At 37.9% G+C, this 24,564-nt stretch overlaps 1 protein-coding gene across 17 annotated transcripts in view; it reads right to left on the bottom strand.

Moving 5' to 3' along the window:
* Positions 1 to 24,564, bottom strand: part of HDAC9 (histone deacetylase 9) — a 462,548-nt gene that overhangs the window by 233,337 nt on the left and 204,647 nt on the right. The window contains exon 1 of one of the 17 annotated variants that reach the window (XM_039550201.1): positions 7,805 to 8,044. The exons of the other annotated variants lie outside the window; for them this stretch is intronic. Within the exon in view, the coding sequence (XP_039406135.1) occupies positions 7,805 to 7,874 (70 nt within the window). The 5' untranslated portion in view covers positions 7,875 to 8,044. Of the gene's footprint in view, positions 1 to 7,804; positions 8,045 to 24,564 lie in introns of those variants that run through there. 17 annotated transcript variants of the gene reach the window in all.

Below are 24,564 nucleotides of genomic sequence, written 5' to 3' on the forward strand. Positions count from 1 at the left end.
CTAACTTCACTTATTTTGCAGGATTTTTATATCACCAATGAAGTAAAGCTGTAGCAAGCGTGGTTCAGAGTGGGACCCTGTCCTCACTCTCTCCACTGCAGTCCACAGAAGATCCTTCCCAATAGCTCTGCCAACTACAGAGCAAGCCTGGGATTCCTCTCTAAGGTTAAATAAAGACAAACTCTCTGAGTTCATGTCAGCTGTGGTGAATACAACAGTAGGCTGCAGAATATTAACTAAAAATGTTACTGAAAGCTCAGTGATTCCAGGAAATATGCCAAAATTTGAGTAGAAAAATATTTAATTTTCAGTTACAACACATTGCAAAAGGCATATGTATTTATTTTTCCTGTAAATACTCAATTGCCTTTATCTTGAAACATAACAACAAAAACAGTCTCAGAAGAGTGTCCGTATCAATTATACTCCATAGATGGCACTTCCCACAGGGCTTTTGAAATTCTGTGGAAAGAAAATAAGATACTTGAAAAATGGCGTCCTTGTTGAGTGATTTAGATGCTTGGAGCATGTGTAAAAAGAGGTAAAGGAGCTTGGTTGAACCCTCAGGCTTTGCTCTTTGAAACCACTCCTTACAATGGGAACACTGAACAACTGTTAAGTGTCCCACTAAGAGATAGCATTTCAAGCTCTGTTTCTGGTGACTGGTTTCAATTCCTGGTGTATTAGAAACACAAATCTTCCAAATCACAAGTGCTAAAGGAAAACATCAGAAAATAAAGCAGCCTGCTTTCTTACCACCATCTCCCAAGAGGGGCAATCTTCTTTTTTTGTTGGCAGTTACCTTAAACAAGGAATGCTGTCATCAGCTGAACAGTCAGTATTCCAGATTTGAGATGCAATCAAAAAGAATGCTAGCAGACTTGCTTATGGACCATCGTGTCCAGTACATTTATGATTCTTACAGAAGAGGAACTGCGTGGACTGCTGGGACTGCAGGGATCCAAGTTAACCTTTTCCCAAAGGAATGCCTGAGTTACATTTTCAGGCCAGGACAGTAAAAAGGGCTGGAGATAGGAACAGGGCATGAAGCTGGTGAGTCTCCTTCTCCTGCCTTGGTTGTTCAAGGCAAACTTATACAGGAGGAACAGTTAAGGTTTATAAAGTGAACAAGGAGGACTACAAAAGTTGGAACACTAAATGAAACTTGTCACTACATGTGACAAAAGACAGATGGCAAGTTTCTCCAACCAGCAGTATTAGGTAATAAAAACATATTCCTGAAAACACACAAAACCCAAGTAAAATCTAGAAGAACTAGTATGCAAAGAAATGGCCAGACCTTACCCCAGACAGCATGCTGGTGAAGCATCACAAAGAAAAGAGAATGAGAGAGCTTGTACCAGTGCTACTCTTTTGAACTCTGCTCTACAAAATAGAGCCCAACTAAAGTTATTATTAACTTGTACAGTACTTTTCATAGTTTTCATATGTTTTCATGAAATGATAACAAACCAGAACAATTTTGCACATTTTAGTGTAAAGGAAACTGGCTCCATTTGGTGTCTTCATTCAAAGAAAGTGAAATCTCTTCCTTTTTGCAGAATTAGCCATCAGTCAATCACGACATAATCAGAGCACTAAGGAATTTACAGAAAAGAGCCCTAAATGCTGAGAAGAGCAGAAGATTCACCTCCTCCCTGATAAAGATAATACTTTAAATTTACTCTACAATTTAAACCTAGAATTTTTTTAACCATATTTATGTGCCAACTCATTCAGGACTTGAAAAGCACCAATACCTGAAAAGCTATAACGGTGTCTTTGAAACAGATTGAAAAAATCTTTGAAAAGAATGAAAAAATGAAATACCATAGGAGGCTGAAAGTTGCAGAAATAAGGAACAGAGAGTAAGAGGGAAATTTTGGCAACCATGTGAAACACAAAGTAGCTGGCAGGAGATGGGACAGAGAAGGACTGGCCAGGCAGTAAGACACGAGCACAAGATGAAACACAGGAAAAGGAGTCAAAACTTCTGCTCTGAGAAGCTGCATTACAGGAGCACTGCTCCCTCTGTAACCTAAGAGCAGCCCTGGCACAGTGATAAGGTGGCAGTGAGGCCACAGTGTAAATAAGGAGCTAACACAGGAGAGATGTGTTCGTTGGGAGGATGATGGGAAATTAAGCAAGCAAAGTGGTTTTGAATAGCCATGACTAAAGAGGACTGAGACTGGCATGAAAACTGCCACAGAAATTGTTCAGTGTTCAAGAGTGCAGAAAATGTCCTAATCTGGAGCCCGTTCCCTGGAGGAGGGGCGGCTGGCAGCTTCCTGGGGGAAGCGGTGCCACAGCAAGACCTGCGTGGCAGACAGCAGGAGCGAGAAGCTGAAATGTTAAGAATAACTAGTGACATCAGAAGTACAAGTCAGATGATCAATAAACTGTGAAAGGTTAGGTTACCTCCCATGGGATGCTTTTATCATTTCAGCTCTGGTAGCTAAAGTCTTGTACCTCAATTCTCAGCTCACATAATCTGTCATTCCTCTGTTAACTTCAATATAGGCAAAGCTTCTTTATGCCACCTGAGAAGCTTGATGCAGAGCCTCTCTCAAGAGTACAGGGATGAAAGAAGATGGCCTTCTGAGCATCTCATTTTAGCATGGGGACAGAAGCATCCAGATTTAGGATGACACTCTCAAAACTTTTTTGCAATGTATAAAACCAGCAGGTTTTTTCTCCACTCTCTCAATTATGTTAGAGAGTGCATCAAACTGAAAAAAGTGTCACCTAGATTTCACTGAATGTTATTAAATATTTTTGACTCATTATGTGTCCTCATACTCACACTGGATTTTGGTTATCACAGGCAATGAAAGCAGAAAAACAGCAAATGAAAATGGAAAATTTCTTTCAAAGTTAGCACGATGACTTTTTTTTGGCAGTTAAGTACTCAACTCCACTTTGCAGTTTTCAAACTTCATCACTTGGAAAAGAAAAAAAGCAAGAAATTAAGAGACATTTCAGATAAGAAAAAATATTTTGCAGTTATTTTCTTGGATTATCTCTCAAGAGTTAGTAATTATTTCAAGAAGTACTATCATTGAATTAGAAGTGTAAGTGAACTGTCAAACTTGATGAGGCACTCAATTCAGTTTATAGTATTAAAGAGAAGTGTAATAAATTAAACTAGAAAAGTATTCCCCTTTGTTCTAAAAAAGGGATCTTATCATGATTATACCTTTTTTCTATTTCTTTTAAGTGTTTGCATACATGTCATAATGAGAAGTAAAATAAATGCAAACAGTGATCTGGGCTTTGATTTACCATACTCTTATTTCCCCAGGGTCTGGAAAGGAAGCTCAAACAACCACAAACTTCTAAAATATCAGTGAGAGGCCTTGAAATACCAACACTGAAGTTACAGTTAGCTGGCTTTTGTAAAAAATCAAAGGCTTTATTATATTGATTTACTAAAATCAGATTCCTTCTCTCCAAATAGGCTTTTGAGTCAAACAGTCATAACAAGCACAAACATAAATACCATCTAATTTGTTATTGCCAGAAAGTTTTTAAATGTTGTAGTGTTTGCTGTTTCTTCTATACTGAATACTTGAGTGAAAGTTCCACTTATGAGCCTGCCAGAGCTCATGCAAATTATCAGGCCAACCACTGCTGTCACAGCAATAAAGGCAAATGTGCCCCGTAAATCACATCAGAACATGAAACACTTTTAAATTCAAACCTGGGATGATCTGCTATCAAGAAATCCAAGCTGAGCTATATTTGGGTTTCTGAGCTACTTTATTTATATTTCACCTAGTAGAACCTTTACATACATGTTTCTCTACACCCATCAGCACACAGGCATATTTTCACTTTCCAGAAAAAGCCTTTTTGATATAAGGAACACGAATACCCTAAATTCTAGACACTACTGTTGCAGGCAAAATAAAAACAGGACAAAGATAAATGCACATATAGTTAAAATGTAGAATTTCTATGTAACTTTATTCCCAGTTCCAAAATCTATGACATAACTGATGATTCCATTAGATAATGATAATAAATCAGTGTAAATTATGGCATCAGGTTACCAATTAGACACTAGTGTGCCCTCTGCATGGTATCAATGCACAAAAAAGTGTCAGGGAAGAATGTAAAATAGCATTCTTTTGGCTGTGGATCTTCTGTGCACAAATCAGTACCACTGTCAGTGAGAACCCAGTGAAGACACCAACTCAGGTTTGACTGGGTGGCAGCACCACTTTTGGTTAAGGAACTGTGTAGATACAATATCTCCAAGTCAGCAAGTACCAGCTTATCAGTATCTTCCAGTCACTTCAACAAAACCTTAGAATTAACTAATTGAATTGAAAGCACTGTGACATAATTGTGTGTGTGCACTTGCAGACATACGTAATTCTTGCATCATATCCTGAAAAGCTAAGAAAAAATCATGGAGCAGACATGATACAAAAGGTTCCTCTCACCTCCCTTTTTAAAACGTATAATGATTGATGCCACACACATAAGAGAAAGGCAACTTGCTTTCAGTTGTATCGGTATCATCCCACATTAAAAGACAATGTACCAGGTCCCCCACGTTGCTATGGATGGCTGCAAGGGCACCATGGTGGGTTCTAGAGACCTGCAGTCTTTGCCTCATCACTGATCCAGAGACAATAGGAGGCTACAAAGGGTACCACATACATTCAGAACTTAGGACTTTCACTTACTTATCTCTCATCTCTTCTCTACCTGTGAATACTGCAGGCACATTTGTGACAATGTTGAGTTTACACCGGCTGAATAATTTACAGCAGTGAGGCTACCACTATTCTAATCTCAAGGTGATGACAGAGATACAGGACAGGGGGAAAAACTCTTCCTTGAAGTGAGAGTATCACAAAAGCTACCATTTGGGCATGCCTGCAGGTATGTCCTGAAGTATCATAGGGCAGCATGCTCCAAGCAAATTAGACAGGGGGTGGAGGTTAGCTGAACAAGTATCCCCAAATAGCTTTGCTATTTCAGGGGTGTGACAACCAGTGCTCCAAACAAAACCCTTGGAAGGCAAGATGTAGGGCAAATCTCTCAAGGAACTGTTGGCAACTTTTTTTTTTTTAAGAAAAAAGATGACTGACCCCAAAAATGCACTGAAAATAGTATCTTCCAGTTCCTTTTTTTTTTGTTGTTTTTGTTGTTGTAGAAGAATGCGCTCCCCAAAACACTACATCAATTAGAGTTTTGGTTTATCTCCTTCTTACTGCATAGCAAAATCTAGCATTTACACATAACTTCTTAAGCTTACAACCTGTCTATTATACCCAGGAAATTAAGGAAGACCTTCTATTATTCCAATGTTTCTTATAAATATTTATGGAACATCCTGATCTTTGACAAGCATCGGGTTAAAAATGCTGCGGATCCTAAGCACAGAAACAGGGAGGACTGAACAGAAACCTCCCCCAGGGGAGGGGGAAAATCCAACAGAAGGATATTAATACCTTTTAAAGAATCTTTCTAATGAGATAGTAAATGTTATGCCAATTGGAGAGTGGCAACACCATATTACTTACTCTGCTAGCTCAGAAATAATGTATTCTATGCAGAATTAACAGTTGCAGATGTTTATTAGCAAAGGTGCTTCCGTTTGCAGAAAAATTAGACATTTTTCCTATTCTCCTCCCCTTTGTACCATGCTGCCTTGAACTGCAGCACGCTCAGGGGACTCTCTCTCCCTCTGCTCACATAAAACACTGAGCATATTTGCACAGGGACTGAAAGAAAATGAATAGATAACACTAAATCGCTGGCTTGCTGTTTTTCAGAAGTCCACCTGCTGGATTACTAATACCTAGCAGCAGAAGAGTTGACAACATGCAAAGAGAAAACACTGTGGGTAAGGCAGGGAAAATGAACGGAAAATATAGGGTCCCAGTGATGATGTAAAGCAAAGGAAAGGCAGGGTTTATTAGACTGCAGAATTCAATCAGGAGTGGGAGAATATGAAAAGGGACAAACAATGCTAACACAGCTGATGGGAATGCTAGGCAGCAGTCAAGCCCCAAAGCTGGGTGGATAATGATGTCAGTAGGCAGAGAAGATGGGCTGCTCTACAGAAAGTTAAGGAGGAGTTACTGAGGAACGTCCCTCTCAGCTTGATGAAAGGGTTTTGAAGGTTTTAAAGGTCTTCATCCAATTTATTTTCTGCTGCAGACAGAGTATGTCTTTCAGGGAACAACGCTGACTGCCATGCAGATGGCCTCATTTCCATTACTGAGACCTTACATAAGGCAGGCACTCCAGTAAGAGATTACATAAAATATACAAAAAGCATTATGAACTCACAAGCAAGTAAATGCCAATCTTCTAGGATGCTTTCTTATATTTTTGTCTCATTAATGTGAAGACAGTTGTGGTTTTGTAGAGTATAGATCCAAACCATAATCATTTGCAGTAAGTAATCACAAAAAGTTTCTCTCATATTTTGCCATTTGGGGTTTGGGGGAATTACTTGAAAAATGGAGACAGACATCTCAGGTTCACAGCTGTAATCCAAATATTGAAGAATTATTCCTTTTTATACCAAAAGGGTGTCTTGGCAAAGATAAACTCTTAGATGTTTACTTTTAAAATCAAATAATGTTCTCAAGCTGAAAAAAAGTCCCAAGCTAGGTATAAAAGACCTTGTTCATGTAATTGTGTGACACACTTAGCATCATCCCTATTACACTACTCATCTAAATTGCACCTTTCCAGTTTTTTTCACTTTTCACCACAGTAAATGATTTCAAGGCTTCTTTGTCCATATCTGTGTTTATTTTTTTCTGACAATCTACTTTGATTTCTTGAAAAAGTTTTGTAAGTCTCTGCTTTAAATTTAAAAGATTTCAGATATCAATACCAACCTACTACTAATGCTACACTGTAGGAGAGCAAGAAAAACTATTTCCATGATTTTTTATACTGACATAACACTAAAGTTAGAAAATATTATTCATGATTTGTGCTCTCCAGAATGGAGAGATCTCTGAAAGGCTCTCTTTGGAATGCAGAGACTTGGTTTCAACCACCAGAGGGAGTCAATCTGATTTTTCAGGACAACTACAAAACCAGAATGAACGGAAAAAGCACCTAGAAGAGAAGAACTCACTAACAAATAACTTTATTTAATCCAGATTTATGTGGATACCAAACATAATGAAAAACTATAATTGGGGTTCTCTCCATTGAGATATGAAAATCACCTTTTTCACTTCAAGGGCTCATTAACAAAACTCTTATTAGTATACTGTCCTTAAATGACTTCAGATTAACAAAATTTTAAGGAATAAAAATATAATATTTTACATAAGAACAATGCTTATATTTCTACACAACCTACTATTCTTTCTTGAGTTCAAGACACTACTGTAGTCAAAAGTCTTTTTACCAGCTGTAAATACAGCAGGTTTTCTTCAGTTTATTCATGGTTCAGTCAACTCAATCAGCCAGCAGTTATGGATTTACAATAGTGAGTACAGGAAAGAAACAGACATTTCTCCTCACTCGGACAGTCATTTGCCTTTGTAAGTTTTAAGCACTGGAAAAGCAAACTATAGAAATTATTATGATGATGGCAACTTTCTCAGTACATCAGCTGGAGATATTTTCTGTGATTATTATTCTAAATAAACACTGAAAAAAATGATTCTGCATTCTGTAATATTCCAGAAACTAATAGAACACTTCTAAAAATTCATCTGTGATGTCAAAGAAACAACAGACATCAAAAATTTCTACACAATTCTGATGCCACTTAGCAAGTGCAGTTCAGAAAACTGAAAAATCCAAAAGTTATTACCCATTTTTGTTTTTCCACATTTCAGCAGGTCCATTTCTCTTACTAGTGGGCTGGTTTTTTCTCTCTTCATCTCATCTGACACGCAGAAAATCAGTCAAGTCAGTGGGTATTTCTTCAGTTTCAAATGAGAGAGTCTTTCTCAAGTAAGTTTCGCAAGAAATCAAATTTCCTATTAAGAAATCTACAAAAATCAGTGGGAACTCTTCTCAAATTTCAAACTCAAGTTTCAGAATCCCACAGATCAGGCCTGGAACAGGCACACTAGACTAATGGAGTCAAGCACTAGAAATTACTCTCTGAGAAACTCTCTGGGTCCTTTGAGAATCTCAGCCTAATAATTTAAATAACTCCTAGTCATATGGAAACTCCCACCCCCCCACTTAACGCATTAATCACTCAGAGGAGAAGTTCCCTCTCACCAGACCTAAGATGAACAACTCTCAGCACATTTAGTCCTGTTGACTGAGCTTTTGAACCTGGCTGGAAACATCATTACAACAAACTAAAATTCTGCAATGCAAGAGGCAACTTGAAAGTAAGTGCTCAGGTTCTGCACTCTAAGCAGAACTTTTTGAGATCGATGAGATGGCATTAAAAATATGTTATGGAATTATTGTATCAGGGATTGCATATTAAAGACTGGGAGAAAAAGGCAGTGCAACTAATTAAAGGTTTGCCATGGAAAAGCTGTAATATTAATTTTAAGGTAAAGCACTTACAGAGCTTGTTACCACAAAGACCTTATTAATTATGTTTACTTTAACATGAGACTAAAACTAGAGTCTAGCCTGAATCATCCTCATCAAGGTACTGCAGAAGGCTGGGTCCCAAAATTTTCAACAAAGCATTTTAGTTGCACCAGCAGCAGCATACCTTAGTAGGTTTTTCTGTTCATAATATATGAGGGTTTTCTCAGAAATGTGAAAATTCTTCCTGACTGCTTCACTTCCTATGGTTTTTACATTTGTGCCATGCACACTGATATCTTAGGGTTATCCTGCTAAGAAACAACAGTTTATTTTGGTGAATGAGGCTATTTTCAGTGATTTTTAGATGTGCTTGTGGTTTTTTCCCCTTAATTAGGATCTGATAGTGAATACCTGAACTGAAATTTCTACAGTGCTATGCATTTCCCTGTGACCAGCCTTGGCCAAGCACCCTCTCTGCTCACTGTAAAGTTCAACTAATTAAATGAATGCTGAGACCATGGTAGTGTCTATAAAGCATGTTTCACACAATGTCCTAGGACCTGAAGGTGATGATCAATACAGTCCATGAAGCTGACTTTCCCCTGCTCACCAACATAAACCACCACATCCCAGAGCTAACACAAAATCTACACAACCACTAGCTACTCATCACTGTGGACAGAAGCACTCTGCAGAAAGTACAGGGATAGTAGGGTCTGGACATGGCATAAATAGGGAGAGAATGACCAAGAGTCAGCCCACCTACAGGAAAGGATATCTGGAAATGCAGCCAGTGGAGATGACACTGATTTCACTCATTCCAAGTATGTGATTACTATTCTGTCAATTGAGAGCTGTGCACCTGATGAAATGCCACAGAGAAAAGCTGATATACAATGCTATTACCTTTCACTTTCCCACAAATCAGAGGCCCAAAGTGACCAACGCATGCTCTTGGTTCAGAAAGAGCTTACTTATGCACCTATAAAATTCCATTTCATTTCCAATCACATCTACATCTGCCAGACAAAAAAAGAAAACTGAAGCTGATAGTCAACACACATGTAAAACAGCTTCTGATCTTAAATGCTTTTTGAATACAGTTAAAATGAATAGCTCAACTCCACACCAGAAATGCTAAAAAAAAATAGCATATGATCTTTCTTAAAAAAATGGGACAACAACCAAATATCACTGTCCATTATCACCCTTATTCATCCATTCCCAGAATTTGTATCATCTTTTGTAGAGTTTCTTCCACCTCATCTTAGAGGACATTCTGATAGAGAGCTGAGAAATATGTCTTTTACTGAAATAAATGTTACACAGTTCTAAGAATTTGCACAATTCACTTCCTTTGCTCTTCCTTGACAATGTCTATTTAGAAGAGATCTATTTATTCCTCACCACATTTCACAGTTCCTGTTTCTAAATGAGAATCATATTAACAAAGGGTAGAAAGACACAAACATGACTAAGGAAACAAAGACTGTTTTTTTTAATGTAGGTACAGCAGTGTTTCCAGAGGGAAAGACATTCCAAAACCTTCAAAGATGGGCCTCAATGCAATTTACCTTTCAAGACTTTCTGATCTTCCTGAAAAAGAGCAAAATAAAAAGGTGTTTAAGATAAAATGAGTAACTGTAGGTAGCTGTATTACACTATAAATGGTTTCTAATTTACTGTTCATAACTAAAGGTCAAAACTGACCCTCTTCCAAGAAACAAATCTGTAACTATTTCATGATAAATGATTGTCTGTTCACCATTATTTGTCACATTGGATTACAAGCACTTCTTCCTTCCTGTAATACAGTGAGCATCATGTTAAAGTAATTTCAAGATGATGTATGGTATTTTCAAAAAAAAAAACCCCAGTGGAGTGAAAGGAATCCACTTTCCACAGAGTCACTCTGTGCATAGTTATTACTCTTGTCTCATTATTTTCTGCTTAAACTAAATTACCTACGTCCTCTTTCACACTGCAATACTTTCAGGAAAAGTAACCTCAAATACATAGAAACCTGCTGAAAGAATACGAAGATCACAGCACAGACAGTAAAAAGAGCAATGGAACTGTGGAAAAAAATTCCAGCCAAGCACAACCATATTTAAGGAGGTCATGTAGCGAAATTCAGATTTTTTTGTATGTGTTTTGGACAGATGTTGTGCATTTGCGCCTTCCCAAGCACTTTATAAGCTCTTCACCATCATCTCCAGGTACTACTTTGGACTCTGGAACATTTGCTAGCGCCTCCTCCCTCTGCCAAACTTCACTGGTAGGGTCACTGAACCAGAGGTATACGTTGGCATGGGCATGCAGAGCTGTTCTGATCCCTTCCCTGGGGTTTCCTTTCCCACAGTAGGCTACCCAATATTCCAAGGCACAGCCTGAACCAGTATGAACTTCCTGCAAAATGACTGCGGTTCTATTCCTCAGCCTAACCTAGGGCACGAGGGACTGACCACAGTCTCTGGAGTACAGATGTATCAACATGCTACTGGAGGTGCTGAGTAAAAAGATTAATGCATTGAAATACCTGTATTTGCTAGCACAGTATGTTCTTAACAGTTTTCTCAGGCTTTTTGGAATCTGTAGCATGCAATGACATAAAAGATTAGAATAAAACACAAACCCATGAAGGTTTCTTCTCAAAACACCTTCTTGGCCACAACATGAACTTCACTGCATCTCTGCGGGCCATTAAAGGGAGTAATCTACTGGAAAGCAATATTACTTGAAAAGTATCTTGAAAAAGGGAAATGTTTGAAATTTTGTTCCATTTAGAATTTTTTTTAAATCTATATATAATTTTATAATGATCTTAATTTTTTTTTTATTTTATTTTACTGTTAAAACATGCTACAAACACAGAGTTTATTCAAAAACCGCAGAAGCGTTGGGGTCTGCTATCATAAATCAAGCAAGGTGAAAAACAGCAACTAAGAAAAAAAGTAACATCGACTTCATTTGAAGTTTACATTTTCATTTTATATATAAATATATATACTTTTATATATATATATATATACACAAAGAGACCTAGACTAAGAAACAGACACTCTAAGGCTCTGCCAAGAGCTGCAAAATAAAGAACCATTTGGATCATACAAGAGAAGAATATTTCTTCTTACATAATGTTCCAGCAAATGGTTAGTATGGAAAGCTAGAGAAAAATGGTTCAAGTATAACCATTATTAAATCCAAGAAGAGCTTAAAATTACACCTCAGGGAGCTAAGCTCCTTCACGCTGTGCATAAGCTGCACATCTCCTCTCCCAGCAGTTCTCGGCAGCCCTCCCAGGCAGGGTGCAGACTGTAACAGATCTGCTGCCATAATCCTCTCCCCAAAGAAAATGAGGAGCTCCCTCATCTTGTTCTGGGAAAGGAGATGAGACACGGGCTGAAGTCACTCTGAGCATGTGCTGTTTGAGCCCTAAAGTGACAGCCACATGAGATACAGCCAGCGATAGGCCTGATTGCCTTAATAAACCAATATGTATAGTCAGAGTCTGTGAGAAGCAAGTGCTAGAGCTGTGAAACAAGCAGGAGCTGAGTAAGCAGGGACTGCAAAGAATTATTTCTTCACGGATGAATAAGAATCCGATACCCCACACTAAGCTAGTAAAACATAATCCTGTATTTAATACAATTAAGCCAATTAACACCATATGAACACTATTTAAAAACTTGTCAAGTTGGACAGCCCAGTGCCTTGGGAACAGCTTTCATTCAGCAATGATAAAACCACTCTTACATTAAGCAGAACTTTTGCAGCAGAGGACCACTTCAGAACAAAAAATAGCCCATGATAACTGATATTGACAACTTCTGGTAGCAACCTCCCAGCCATCTCAGTGACCTCTCAAAGACAGAGCCACCAACATGAAGCCAATAGTCTTTACCTAGTTTCAAACAAAGTGAAGAAAACTATCTGGCAAGAAAATTCAGCCGGACAGCCACAGGGCTGCTAAACTGCTTTCCTGAGGCTGGCTGCCACTGGGGTTGTGTACTAGAGGCAGTGGGGTGAGAGGAGGGTCTGCACCCGCTAAACAAAGCTCTGCTCCCCCCAGTGGCACGCCTATTTTCTTGCTGAACCCTCTTTTCTGCCAATCCCCACTGGATGAGACAGTGCAATATGGGGCAGGAACAGTCAGGTAAGGACAGAGCAGTGGAAATCACACTCTTGGTCTTTCTAAGACTGCTTGTGGTCCTCTCCCTGTACTTTTCTGCTTACAGTTGGCTTCATGGCACCAGCACACTTAGACAGAGGAATGACGAAAATAATTTCTTCCTTTCCTTCATGATTCATAATTGGCATAAAGTAAAAACAGCTCCCTAAAGTGGGGTGGAGAAGAAGGGAGCATGAGAACTTCATAGGTTTTAGTAAGAGAGAATAATGAAAAAGGGCTGCCAACTCCAGCTGTAAGGCTGATGGCTCTAATGAACCACTGCACTATGGTAGACCTTGAAGTCTGGGTCTGGACTGAAATAATCCATGTCTGCCAACTGTTTACCCATATCCATGGGCCAGTTGCCAGTATCCTTCTGTTGTGACTTTTACATATCTTAAAGGACAAGCAGTTTTAAGTCTCTCTTCAGTCTAAATGTGTAATTAAGGATCACAAGTAAATACCTGTTACTTTCATTCCTACAGATTTTGCTCACATCTTTTGGTCAACTTCTTCTGGCTGCTAAACCTTACCAAAGTACTCACCTGTGCAACAGTTCTCTTAGCCCAACAGGCATTTCACACTGTTTTGCTGATCTATGATAAAGCAGGTAATTTCAGAGAGAAAAACTTAAATGGGTGAAAAGGCAATGAGGGAAATCATGCATTTAACCACACTGCATTAAAAAAACAGATGTGCAGAGATCTGCAAGTTTTTAGAGTATTTACAGAGATAAAAAGCATTTGAAAGAAAATCTGTGCCTTTCATGTTAATTCCTAACCTTTCTCCTGCCTCCTTTGGCCCATTCTTTCAGCAGAGTCCTGCTTAGAGTCAGCCTGCCAATACTTTCCAGGCTGTAGCAGTCCACTAAAAGTAATGCTACTCAGCATGCTCAGAAAAGGGGAACTGGCATGTACCACCTGGCCAAGCTGGAGCCTCTTTTCTGCTCTCCACACTCTTCAGGGACGGAGCAGAGAAAGACAGTGACAAATCTACCGGCAGAAGCCATTAGTTATTCACACTGCGAGCGTACTCTCCCTCATATGGACATTTTGCAATCTCTCTTATCTGGGCATGTATATTTGAGCACATATATAGTAAAACCTGATTGATTACACTGGAAATTTCCCTACTACTACACCTGATATATAAATAAGAATTTGCTGTCTCTTGAAATCATCTTCTGAAAAGTCTTTCTGGATTTTAACCTGCACCTTTCAATTCCCAGTTTCATCTATTAATGCAATAGTGCTGCAGTTTTTGTGACTATTGCATAATCCTTTAGTCAGAAATGCTATAGTGTGGTGTTATTTACAAGACGGTCTTCTCTAATGCCAGTTTCCCTTCTGAAAACCACCATACAGTTTGCTTTTCAGATCATATTAATTAATCCCTCATTGGATTAAACTGCTATCATTTGTTATTTGTTATGCTGTTAGCAAAGAGCTGGGTCTTACTAACTTCCGTGTAGTTTGTGTACAACTTAATATCATCTCCATTACTAAATGCTTCCAAAGCTTAAAACATGGTCTTTAGTCTGAAAGACCTGTTGCATGGCATGTTTAATTTATAAGCACTTTCATCTGTAGACAGTATTTTCCCACCACATTTTTGTTTGCAATTTTGATGGCAAACTACAGATAAGAGAGCAGTCAGCTCTACATGAAAGTAAAGACACAGAGCAGATATCTTTTGCTTAGACAGGTATGCAAAAGACAGCAGAAGTTATGTACAATTCAGAGCACAACAGCTCTTTGTGGATAAATGATGAAAGATATGATTTCTTCCAGTGAGTGGTAAGTATGCATAACAAATAGCTGTACCACTCTTTGGTTTGTGGTTTTTTTTAAGAATGTACCGCAAAATAGGGAGAAGTACATGGCTGGTATCTGCACTCTTTACTGACCCTTTCAGTAGTGTTTCTATAAATATGGCACATGAGCAGCTATGAAGAAATAGTTTTAAAAATAGGTCATAGGCATCAGGAGCAGATTATACTGTACAGGTGGGAAACAATGATTTCTGACACAAATAGAGATTATGACTGTGTTCAACATGTAGGAAGTCTCCATCAATACAAATCAGCTGCCACCAGTGCTGAATGAGATCATGTTGTTGCAGAGCACAGCATGAATCTTTGACACAGCTCTATTGCCTTTCATGAGATATTTCTATCTCAAGGGAGTAAAAAGTCAGAAAACAGAAATATTTTTAATGTGGGTTGTGTGAATAGACCTGTGATGTGTGCCTATAATAAAATAAGATTGCATATTCCTGATAACTGCCGGTACTGGATGAGAAACTACAGAGAAATAAACAGAAAAGAGAGACTTGCTATTCCTAGAAAACAGTCACAGCTAGGGCAATTCAGGTATACAATGCCGCCAAGGCAAATTTTCCCAGGGAAATCTCATGCCAAAGAGCACAGTGTAGTTGGATGCTCTTCAGAACCCTAACTGCACAGCTCTTCTTTATTGCTTTTTCTTCTTTTACACTTCTTCACCTACCTGGAGTGGGATGGGCACCAGATAGGTTATGACCACCTCACTATCAAAGATTGCTAACTGTTTTCCTAAAAGGCACAACATAAGAACCACCCTGGCTGTCTGCATCCTCCTGAGATTCATCTTTTGGACACAGAATTCTTCTGTCCTTGTCTTGCCAGTTCCCTTTAAAGGAAACACTAAGAAAGGAGAGTATGGCCTCAAACCAACCACAGGAAAGCAGTCACATACTTGCCACACTTCTTACAGATGACTCTTTAATACTTTAAAAAATCTTGCCATCCTATAAAGTTCAATATATTGATAATCATGGAAAATATGACATATATCAAATCCTTGCTTCTCTCAGTCACAGAGTTTCAAAATAGCAGATTTTCCTTTGCAGTTATTAAGTTATTCCTCATTCCTTCTGCTTTTGCTTTCTGTCCTTCCTGTAAGGCAGAAGGAAAAGGAGAAGAGTGGAAAACCTTTACAAACAGTACTTGCCACCACTGCAATGTCCAATGTCCAACGCAGCATAGACAGACTTCCAGAGGAGAAACTGAAGATCAGATTTAGACAGAGAATTTAATATAACTGGGTTTTGTTTTGTTGGTTTGGGTTTGTTTGGTTTGGTTTGGTTGTGGTTTTTTTCTTTTTGTTTTGTTTTGTTTTGCTTTGTCAGGAAGAAAATAGGGAGAGAATATTCATAACAGTAAAGAACAGAAGGGTAAAAAGATTCCCCACACGGATTTCAGTCACTGGCCAGGATGCCACAACCACATTCCTCAGCAGAAAATCATGCAGGGGAACAAAGAAACAATAAATATTGCCAGAGATCAATTGCCAGTTGAAAACTGTTGGAGACAACTTTTTCCTTCAAAAATGTTTCTTCATTCATATGGAATCCAACTGATGTGCTTTAAAAGCCTCTTCAACAGAATTCCTTGACGTCTGTAATAATTCCATTTAATGCAATATATTGGCTTTTCTGGCTATTGCTACTAACTATTCAGCTGCTAATCATCTTAACATTTTATTTCCTGAGAAGTGAACTGGTATAGAGAATGTAAGAGAAAATGTTAATCAACTGCACTGATATATATTTAAATAGGATATGGTTATTAAATTAGATTTTAAATTGGCACTAACTCTAAGACACTCAAGAACAGGAAAAAGTAGTTTTATGGCTGTTAGTCTACATCAAACATTGAATCACAAGTGCTTGTTTTTTCCAAAGGGCTTTTTTTGTCTCATCTGTTCCCCAACTCTCACCACATTCCCTGTACTCAGCTTCTAATTCTCAGTTCCAGCCATCAATACAAGCTCAGTGTTCCAGTTTATCCTGTCAGGTTTCTCTTTTCTACCCAGGGAAAGCAAGAAGAGTAACTGAGCACAGGAATGACAGATGTCCTTTCAGTACTTGGATCCAGGTTCAGATTCAGCCTACAGCAGCCAAGAACCAAAACAGCTGAGCTCTGAAATGGAGCACATTCAAATGTAGATGAGATGAAAACTTCAGGTTATCTACACAGCTCCACAACTTCTATCACACAGGAACTGTGGTTTTAACAAAGTCTTTATATTGGCCAGATCTTTACAAAGTGAGTAAAAAAACATGCATTTTTCTAGTGTGATAGTACTAGTATGTTCCCGCCACAACAAATTCCAAAACTTTTGCTCCTGAATATGTACAGTCCACATGCTCTTAAAGATCAGCAGAAATTTTAATATGAGCACTGTAGGAGAGCCACATCAGAAAAGCAGGTAAGGTGACATTTGACAGGCACAAGACTTGGCAGGCCTGCCTTGCTGCAAGGTCAACATACCTGTAGAAAGAAGCACAGATCACACATCCGTGAACACCGAATTTAGGAATTTAGGGGGAAATTCTGACCACACTGAAGTGAATATAAAATATCACATGAACTTCTCTGTGAGCTGCAAGTAATTACTTCATGCAATTACAAGTCCTGCAATTTCCAGAACTTACAGGTGTTGAAGCAGACTGCAAAGAAGATTTTATATATTTTTTTTTTAAATCTTCTGATTTTTAATACACAGTTGCTTTTTTTCCTGAACTAAAAGAAAAAAAGGTAAAACGTTAAAAGCCATGAAAACCTTTATGGCTTTGCTTTGTTCTTCCCCAGCCATTGTAATATCACCAGCTTCTAGTAGCTTATTATGATTTATTTAGCTCCATGCCCATCTGTGGTTTGCACTGTTCTGAATGTGGGGGTGAGCTACTGTAAATCAGTCTTTGACTAAGCAGATGAACTGAAATCAAGGAATAGAATACAAGAAATGAAAAGACTTAGAATAACTGACCAGTGAATGTAATTCAGATGCCACAGAGATTTTGATTTGGTGAAACTCACGCTTCATTGAATTCAGCAAAACCCTTTCACCAGGGAAAATGAATTGTAGAGTAGGTGAGATGAAAGCACCCGAGAAATATATTTGATTTTTTTCCCTCAATTTGGTAATTGGTATAGGGAGGTAGATGTGCTTAATCTAGATGAAAATCTGATTTGGATGATTCCTGAAATTCTCTTGAAATATACATTAATTTATTCCTTTGGGGAAATCTTTGTCATTGGTTAAAATAAAATGTAAATTCCAATGTGATACAGAGAAAAAAAATCCAATATGTTTAAAATCTCTATGTATATATCCCAAAATATTAATACTTATTTTGGATCTAATTTTGAAAGTAATTAAATCCTTCAAAGATCCTAAACTAAAAAACGAAGAGGTTTTGGGGGTTTTTTTCTCAAATGCACACATTAAAAAAAAAAAAATACAGAGGAAATGGATTCTATTGGTAATGCAGTTGAAACAATGCTGCCCTTAAACATTTGTCAGATCTCTGTGGATGCAACAGTTAACACATGGCATTAGGTTACGAAATCTTGTAACTTGTTACAAGCAATCTTGTTTCTAAGAATGAAATGTTTGGCAATGTACAATGCCAAAGTTCTCATTTTTTGTAGTGAGAATTTTGCTGGCATGCATCAATTAGCCTGAATCAGAAGAAACTTGAAAGTTCGCCGCACCAGTGCATTTTCTCACAAGATGTTGACAGTAAGAGGCTGCATTTTCAGCAGATATGGGTAATCATTTCCTCGTCCTATTCAAAGCTCTGCACTTCTGAAAAACAGAAATCTAGTGAAAAATAGTATTTCAGGAGAACCCCTTTACTCTTCAAAGGAATAAAATCCACTGAAGATTGTATTAGTTGAAATTAGTATCTTCTATAGACAAAATTTATGTGGGGGAGTTTCCTGACCAAGGAGACACACATTGTTAGTTTCTCTCCGTGACAATATGCCTGGAACACAGTTCAAAAGCAAAATTATTTTCAGTGTAGTCATATTAACCTGTTTAAATAGAAATTCTCAGTGTTTTTTATATTTCCTGATAGAGAGTTAATTTAATCTTGGCTCATTGTACCCTGGAGTGAAACCCCACCTTACTCAGTTACTGAATACACAGAAAATTTACTGCATATTTATCATGTGTCAGAACTAATGACATCAGTGAATATCCAGTTGCCTAGAGCCAGATGACAGAGTAGCTCTGCTGACTGAAATGGAAACTTTGCCAATCTGTGCCACCTTTAACATTTTGTTAGATAAAAGACAACAAACTGGAATCCACGATCCCTCCACTTTCTGGCACTATTAAATGGCTTGTGAAACCACTGTTGCTGGTGAGTGTTGTCTAACAATATGAAAAAAATTTAAAGCTTGAGTGCTGGAGTCCTCTTTTGCACTTTGACTATATGCCAGCTTTCCAAATTAAGAGTTCTCCTTGAGTTTTTGACCTTCTGGTATATAGTAATAAGAAAATGAAATCTCTTGTCTTCCAATGTCATATTTACCATATCCAATCATATGTCTTCCATATTCATATTTACCACCAGCAAACACCACTATATCATAAAAAATTACTTCTGCCATGATCCTAAGGTAGATGACAGTTAAACACCAAGATACTTGGTGAACTAATTATTAATACCCCTTGAAGCTGAGTTACCTTGTACTTTTAATACTTTTAATATCATTCTTGATATGAAAGGTGTAAAGACCCCAGAGTCTTAAATCCAGAGATGCTTTCAAAGGGACTTGGAATAGTCATTGAGAGAAATGTAGTGAACTTTCACGTTTCCTGATTATTCTAGATATTCTAATGATGACAAAATATACAGCTACTCCTTTCATTCATTTTCCTTTCTCCTTCATTGAGAGCTCAATAGTTGTTCACTGTCAGATTACAGCTTGAAGACCTGTGCTAGTTGAGAGAGGCAAGGAACATGATATTCCCCACAGTCTGTGCCAGCCTCCCTGCAAGAGGTCCATCTGAGTCAGTCTGCAGAGGGTAAGCAGTAATTTAATCACCATGTTCATTCAATGCTCATTCAAGTTTTTTGTCAATTATCTTTATGTGAAATTTTTTTATCTCAGTATTTTTACATGCCAGCTGCAGGTTCTGGATTTTCTTCCAAGGACACTTGAAAGTCATTTCACAGAGATCAGTAACAAAAATAGTGTATTTCTATTGGCATCAACAACCAGGTTGAATTCATAATGGTGTTCAAGTGATGAAGATCTCAAGATTACTACTAATCCCCTGAGCGAACCATGCATTCCTCTAAAATGAATTTACTAATTCTCCCTAAAACTCATTCGCATTGCTCACTTTGGCACTATTTGCAGCAGGCTGCTCTGCATTATGAGCAACTTCTACAGAAATTGTTCCTGGATGTCTTACTGACTAGACAGCACACCTGTATAAATTCAAGCCAAGTCTTTGCATCAGCCATGATCTTAAACTGCTGACTGGCAGAGATCCCGTTCCTTTCCTTTGAGAGTGCTATATGTAGGGTACCTCTTTAAATTCTATTTAGCCTCCTTTTTTTTAAGCTATGTAGGCTGTTCATATCCTTTGTACTACAAATAGAACAGATACAGTTAATTGAAGGCATCCCTGCTGCTGAATTTAGCCTGCTAGTCTGGTAGTCTGAAAATTCAGAGGAAGTTCCTGTAACACAGAATGAAAGACTAATTTCCTCTGACCCCATTACAGACCAAAACTTTTTGATAGAAAGGGGTTTTTTGATACAATGGGAAGAAGCAGTTTTACCCTTCTGGCAATATTCTTCTAGTGCTCACATTGAGCAGAAGGTGGATATCTTACTGGTACACAAACACCAACATAAAGGAATTGTATCAGGATGCAAAAAAACTAGAAGGAAAAGTTTGATTTTACAAACTGAGACTTTTAATTCACTTGCAGCAACACACAGAAAATGTATTAGAATTTGGGGAAGATTTTAAAAACTTTTAGTTCCTTAAGAAAGACCTTGGATGAACAGTCAGGTGTCAGCAGTCATTGGCCTTCCAAATGTTTTTGAGAATCCTAAGGTCCTTCTCACCCAATTTTCTTTACGCTTAAATAATTTTGAAATGTGGATCTTAAAGAGGAAACTGAAGCATCGAAGTGCTATTTTACCAAAATAAGATCAGCTGTTCTCTTGATTTACACCTAGAGAGGGAATTCCTATAACTTTCTGTGTTCCATTGGGACTGTTAAAAGGCGGCATACGTAGAATTCTTCCATGAGTGCTCAGATTACACTGGAAATGTGCAAGCACAACCCTGGTTGTTAGAAAAATAGTACTTACTTTGCTACTGCTTCATTTCTGTGTAGTCACTATTTACCAGCTTGAACTACCCTATCTTACACATTTTGCTCCTTCCTGACGAAACAGGAGTTAGTGCTGGTGAACCTGCTAGAATACATAATAGACCAAAGAACCTCAAAACCTGCAGAACGAATTTACCTTATAAAGCCTGGTACTACTTTTCTTGAAAAGCACACTTTAATGCTACTTTGAAGTATTTCAATACGTCTTTAAGTAGCAAAGTATTCAGAAGCCTGTGATTCTGATAACACTGTTTCCATTTTAAACTCTATCCTATTTATAATTTCTATTGCTCTGATGTTTTGCTCTTAAGTAAGACTGAGTTTGGAGGTCTTGACCTCATTTTCTCAATTGCTCTTGCAAATTTAAGAGAAAAATTTTTGGGACTGGGACTGAAAAATCCTAGCTGTTTTGTGATTCTGGATTATTTTCTTTTCCTTCTATTGTTTAATATGCCTCTGGAAATACTATTTTCCTAAATCATTAAACTGTATACTGCACTGCTGTCTTACAGGAATTGGGGGACACAATGGGAAAAATTATAAATGCCTGAGTTGTTTCATTTAGAAATACAGTTACCCTGAATGACCATTAATTACTTCCTACATAAATTTCCTAAACAATTACATATACACAGCATTTGTATAGATGAGCCTGAGCAAGGTTGATGAATTTGAGGTGATTTATTAAAACAGACCTCAAAAAGGTCTTATGCTTAATACTGCAGGGTCTTTTCCAATGCAAGCTTCCCTCTGCAGTGTTGAGTTCTGGAAATTTTTGAGAAGAGGGAACAAACAACCACCTACAGCACATTAGAAGCAAATGAAAGCATAGCAGTCCCTACATACACTACACTCTTCCTGTCTGAACCATACAAAGCTGGGTCCCAGTTCGAGGATTTAGGATGCACTAGTTAGCTACTTCACCCAGCAATGTGCAGAGGAAGGGGCTGTAATTAAGGGCTCTAAAGAAAACCCCTTAATTTCAGAAGAAATGCATAGACATTTCTGTGATTTCTTTCTTCATGGATAACCAAATACATTTTGCTGCACAATGCCTAGCACATAAACTGTGGAGATTTGTTGCCCTCTGGCACCACAGTGTCAGCCTTGGATGTCTCGGGCTCAGAGAACCTGGACCCAGAAAACCAAAAGAACAAAACAAACCAAGACACTACAGGAAATTTCCAACTGTGCTGTGACTCTGGGATGGGGTGGGTATGTTTTCTTTTAATGAGGGCTGAATATTAGTCACATCTTTGAATGTTGTTCAACACTGCAGATATTGTTGATAAAACAGAATGCTTCCTGTACTAAAAGGACATTTATAGAAAAATTAGCACAGATGGGGTGAAATTATAAATATGTTGTCTGGACATCTGTGTCATTTATACTGAAAAACCTAAAATGAATGATAATTATCCACATTTAGTGGAGCAAATGAGGAAAGCTTATTCACTGTGTAAATAATACAGTGCCTTTGGCCCCCCTCCAGCAAAACTATATAGGCAAAAAACCTTCAGGCTTGCACTGGATACTCTCTGATTCTGATCTAGGCCCAAAGCAGCAGCGGTGTTCCCCCCATGTTGAATCTGTAAGAAGAGTAGGATCAATTGACCTGTTCATTGGATTGTATTTCAGTGTTTCATACACTCATTTGTAAGCACAGAATGCTGAATGATCAAGCCTTCAAATATTTCTATTAATTTATAAAGATTTAACAAATTTATACAATGCAATAAGAAACCCCAGAGAAGAGATTAATGTCTTTTAATATTAGCTAATCCAAACTGTTTTAACTCCAAATTATACACTAGTTTTCAGTTCACTAGTGGTACTCTCGAATCTGCATTTTTTATGACGATGGCCAGGTTTTCTTCTAGTATTTATGACTTTCCTGAAGTGTTTTCTGCAGCTGTAAAGTAACATAATGATGATAGAAAGACTTTCTTAGGACTTTTAAATTACTGTTTATCGTGCATTGGGTTTGAGTGCACTTTCAGTTACAAGCATTTTATTTATCCTTTAGGGTGATGTGTCCTTTGAGCTCAATTGTTTATTTCAGAACTGGCAATAAGAAAAACGACAGGTGGAGTTCATTTCAAACATAACTCTCTCCCCCAAGACATCAGTTTTCCTGTGGATGATGTGTGGCATCCATTATATTTAAAATGGCTTGTTCTCCTCTAATTGAATTCCAGATTGTTATTTTTGTCAAAAACAAAGGTTTTCACTGTTCCTAAAATAATTAGGCCTGATTGCAAATCAAATTATCTAATTTCAAAGGCTTGTTTCCCTCTCTGAAATGCCCATTACAGACAGACTACAGATGACTAAGACTTGTGTCATCTGTGACTTTATTAGGAGAATATTGTAAGTCCTTCACTTTCCCTGTAATCAGAACTATAATTTCTGCAGGTTATTTTAAGATCAAGCTACAGCTAAAGCAGGAAACTCAATTTTATTCTGAGCTCCAGACATGTCGACACAGCAAAGCAGGGCTCCAGTTTTATAGGCTATCTTCTTACATAAAGCCTAACACTGGTATTAAATTCAAGCTCTCTATGAGATACACCATGCTGACTACTATCAGACAGCTCTCTATTTGTGGAATGAAGTGTAGCCCAAATGTTTGTTTTGATAATCTGTTTATAAGCTACCCTTGTAGAAACAATACAGGCTCAGTATGGCCACGTCCTTCCCTCTCTCATTTATTTTTAAATGAATAAGACAAACAATCCTGTACCCAAATGAAAGAGAAGAGATAACGTAACAGCAGCAATGTGCCCTCAAGTTACCTAACAGTGAGCTCAGAGCACGTGTTTCCATTTAGCTCTGCAGATCTGTTAGTGGTATTTGTTTCAGTAAAATTCCAGTAAATTACAGAATCAATTCTATGAGGAGAGATTTTACTCTTAATTCTGCTAAGACAGTTAATCATTATGTAAGCTGTTACACTAATAGCATAAAGAAGGTGCAAACACCCTTCACCCCCAAATGTGAAAAGTGTACCTTTAAAATGTAAGGAAGTTTTAACAAAAGCTTTGGGAGGACATGCAATGCACTTTGTAAAACTAATGTGTGATGAAATGTAAAAGTAAATTAGCAGCGACACTGCAGCCATGAGGTTTTCTTGAGGCTGTGTAAAAAAATAGAACATTGTTAGTACTCCACTACTATTCGACAGCCTAAAGTGGGCCTCACAGCTAAAATGTCACCTCACATTTGATTTTCTATTGCCAGAATATAACGTAATTAACTTTTTTTCCCAGTTTGATGTTTGTAACTCAATAGAAAATCATTCCTTCTTTAATATCTTCTCATACTCTTCAAAAAGAGCTTGAGTTGCTCACAGTATCAATCAGTTACCTCCACCTACACATACTTTCTGCACTGTTCCTTTCTTTTCACTCTCACTTTCTCATTTTTCCCTACTAAAGAAGCCTGTCTCCCACCTCTTGTTTCATCTCTTAACCTTTAACATCTTTCACACTGCCTTTCCATTCTGCATTGTGTACGGCGAAGTGCACAAAAAGGAACTGATGCTAACAGAAGTGCTTACTAGTTCAAACTGTTCTTCTCAGTTAGAATCCACCCAAACATTATCCTGTCTCTCCTTCTACCTTTCTTACCTGTGGTTTATTACCACTGGGAGGAGCAACAGAGTCCAAATTGACTATTACTTCTCTTACTATTACTATTGTGGTTATT

Source organism: Corvus cornix, chromosome 2 (assembly GCF_000738735.6).
Source record: "Corvus cornix cornix isolate S_Up_H32 chromosome 2, ASM73873v5, whole genome shotgun sequence".
Lineage (NCBI taxonomy): Eukaryota > Metazoa > Chordata > Aves > Passeriformes > Corvidae > Corvus > Corvus cornix.